The sequence below is a fragment of the Cucurbita maxima genome, unplaced genomic scaffold, assembly GCF_002738345.1.
Source record: "Cucurbita maxima cultivar Rimu unplaced genomic scaffold, Cmax_1.0 Cma_Scf00022, whole genome shotgun sequence".
Taxonomy (NCBI): Eukaryota; Viridiplantae; Streptophyta; class Magnoliopsida; order Cucurbitales; family Cucurbitaceae; genus Cucurbita; species Cucurbita maxima.
Window position 1 is genome coordinate 2,346,510 of NW_019272038.1, and position 2,868 is coordinate 2,349,377.

The following is a 2,868-nucleotide window of genomic DNA, read 5'->3' on the forward strand; positions in this document are numbered from 1 at the left end:
AAAAATTTTTTTTTTTTTTTTTTTTTTTTTTTTTTTTTTTGTAGGGTACCCTAATTTTAAAAGGGAGAAATTAATATTTTTACTACTAAATTTGAAAGTTTCGATCAAATTCCTGTTTATTATTATTATTATTATTATTTAAGGAAGATGTTTTTTTTTGGGGTAGGTGACAAATTTGAGTTGTGGAGGGATGATACTCTGCACCGGAATAAACCACTGCCTGTCGGACGGTGTGGGTACGTCACAATTCCTGCATGCCTGGGCCCACATCACAACTAAACCCAATCTCCCTCTTCCAATCAAACCCTTCCATTTCCGCCACGTGTTCAAACCCCGCAACCCTCTCCACGTCACTTACCCTCATCCTCAATATTCCAAAACTACCCCTTCTAACACCCACAACAACAACAACAACAACAACCTCCTCAACCTCCTCCGTTCCCTCCCTCTCCGCCCCGTCTCCGTCTCCTTGTCCGCCGCTCAAATCCTCCGCCTCAAACGCCGTTGCATCCCCTCCCTTAAATGCACCAATTTCGAAGCCCTCGCTGCACACACCTGGCAGTGCTGGCTTCACTCTCTCGCCGTCGCCGCCGTCGTACCTCTCCCTCCTTCACTTCCCGTTAACCTTCTCTTCTCCGTTAACGTTCGCCGTCGCCTCCTCCTCCCTGAACTACCCTCCGGTTTCTACGGTAACGCCTTCGTACTCGCCTGCGCTCAATCCTCCGTTAAGGAGCTCAACGCCGCTGCCACCTCCGCCAATATCCACCACGGCGTCACGCTAGTTCAACAGGCTAAGGCTGCTGTCACCGACGAGTACGTGAGGTCCGTGGTCGACATGTTGGATGATAGAAGTGTTAGAACCGACATGTCGTCGAGCTTGGTGATTTCGCAATGGTCCAAACTTGGGCTTGAGGATTTGGATTTCGGCGAAGGGAAGCCGGTCAATATGGGGCCTCTTGCCAGTGATATTTATTGCCTATTCTTGCCGGTCGCCGGAGATGTCAACGCCGTTAGAGTTCTGGTGTCGGTGCCGGAATGTGTGGCCCACAAGTTTGAGGTTTATATGAAGGATTGTTGTTATAGTGACGATGAAGATGAAGATAGAATTAATAATGATAATGGAGAACAAAATAGTTTCATTTAAAAAAAAATATATATATATATATATATTATATAAATATAATTATTTCTTTCCAATTTTACTTATTAGATTTTTTGGTTGGATCGATGATCTGAGCCGTTCGAATAGACCATCTAACTCAATCCTCTATTTTCAAATTGGGTTGAACTCGTTTATTTTTTTTTATTATTTTAAAAAATCATCCATGACACATGTTACATTAATAATTAAAATTTCAGAAATCTAAAATATCAAATATTCACAAGTTATAATACATCACTAACATCGGTTACCAATGTTAAATAGTCTTAATTTTCGTAATAATCTTAAAAGTACACTAGTGTAGGTATTTTCAGATTGGTTTGGTTGACCAAATTGAAAATATGTCAATGGACCAACCCAAGTTTTCACGTTTTCAATTTTTCAATGGATAATCTGAGTTGGTCGGATTCTCAACACCTCTATTAATTATGGCTAAACTGTGTTAAAAGTATGGTGAGGTAGGGTTAGATTGCAACCCTATTTTTGGAATTGTCGGGTTGACCTAATTGAAACTATGTCAATTTACGAACCAACCCAAATAAAATAAATAAATTAATATATATAATTCAACCCAATCTAATTTTTATGGTTTGAATAGGATAATTTGAGTTTGTCAGATTCTCGAGTCATTTGAACACTTCTACTACTTATGGTTAAACTATGTTAAAAGTATGGTAGGGTAGAGTTAGATTGTAACCCTATTTTCGGATTAGCTGGGTTTGCCCGGAAACTATATCAATTTACGAACCAACCCAAATCAGGAAAAAAAAAATCTATCACAATCCAATCTAATCTTTATGGTTTGGATAGGATAATCTGAGTTGGTTAGATTCTCGAGTTATTTGAACACTTCTACCAATTATAATTAAACTATGTTAAAAGTATGATAGGGTAGGATTAAATTGTAACCCTATTTTCGGATTAGTCGGGTTGACCTGACTGAAACTACGTCAATTTACGAACCAACCCAAGTTTTCAATTTTTCAAAATTCAAACCAACCCAAATCGAGAAAAACAAAAAAATCTAACTCAACATAATATTTATGGTCTGAACTGGATAATCTAAATTGATCAAATTCTCGAGTCATTTGAACACCTCTACATAATTATGGATATAAGTAACTACAAGCATTTTTTTTAGATACTAAAATAACAATTTCAAACCTATTATATCTCATATAATCTATTTAATAATTTTAAAATCGTATAGTTTAGGGTTTAGGGTTTAGGGTTATTTTTAAAAAATAATATCATATAATTAATATTCCTTATACTATATAATATCCAAACCTAAAGATATATATTTGATAAGATAAGAATATTAACCAAATAAATATTCCATTGTTTCAACGCATATAATTGAAATTTTCTAACATGATTCGTTAATGTTCTAATCAACCTAACCCGAGCCGTATGATTTCGGTAGGATTGTAAATTTATTTGAGTTTTGTTAAGATCAAATAAACGAATACTTATGAATTAGGTTAGTTCATGGATTCTCCCACTAAATTGAATTAAACCAAACGAACATGAATTTATTATTAATTTTAAAAGATACAAATTATATATCCATATTTTTATTTATTGTCTTCGTGTTTCTCTCTAACCATTGGGTGATCACTAACAGTGGTATTTGTGGGTCTAAGAAGCCCAACGGTTAGTAAGTCATTTAACTGCTCGTAGAAGTCAGCTAGCTCGGGTTCAAA

At 36.0% G+C, this 2,868-nt stretch overlaps 1 protein-coding gene across 1 annotated transcript in view; it reads left to right on the top strand.

The window, feature by feature from the left end:
* Positions 1-1,151, top strand: part of LOC111496187 (fatty alcohol:caffeoyl-CoA acyltransferase) — a 2,674-nt gene extending 1,523 nt beyond the window's left edge. Inside the window, exon 2 of the mRNA XM_023146543.1 lies at positions 167-1,151. Coding sequence (XP_023002311.1) covers positions 167-1,144 — 978 coding nt within the window. The 3' untranslated portion in view covers positions 1,145-1,151. The remainder of the gene's footprint in view (positions 1-166) is intronic.
* Positions 1,152-2,868: the final 1,717 nt, after the last annotated feature.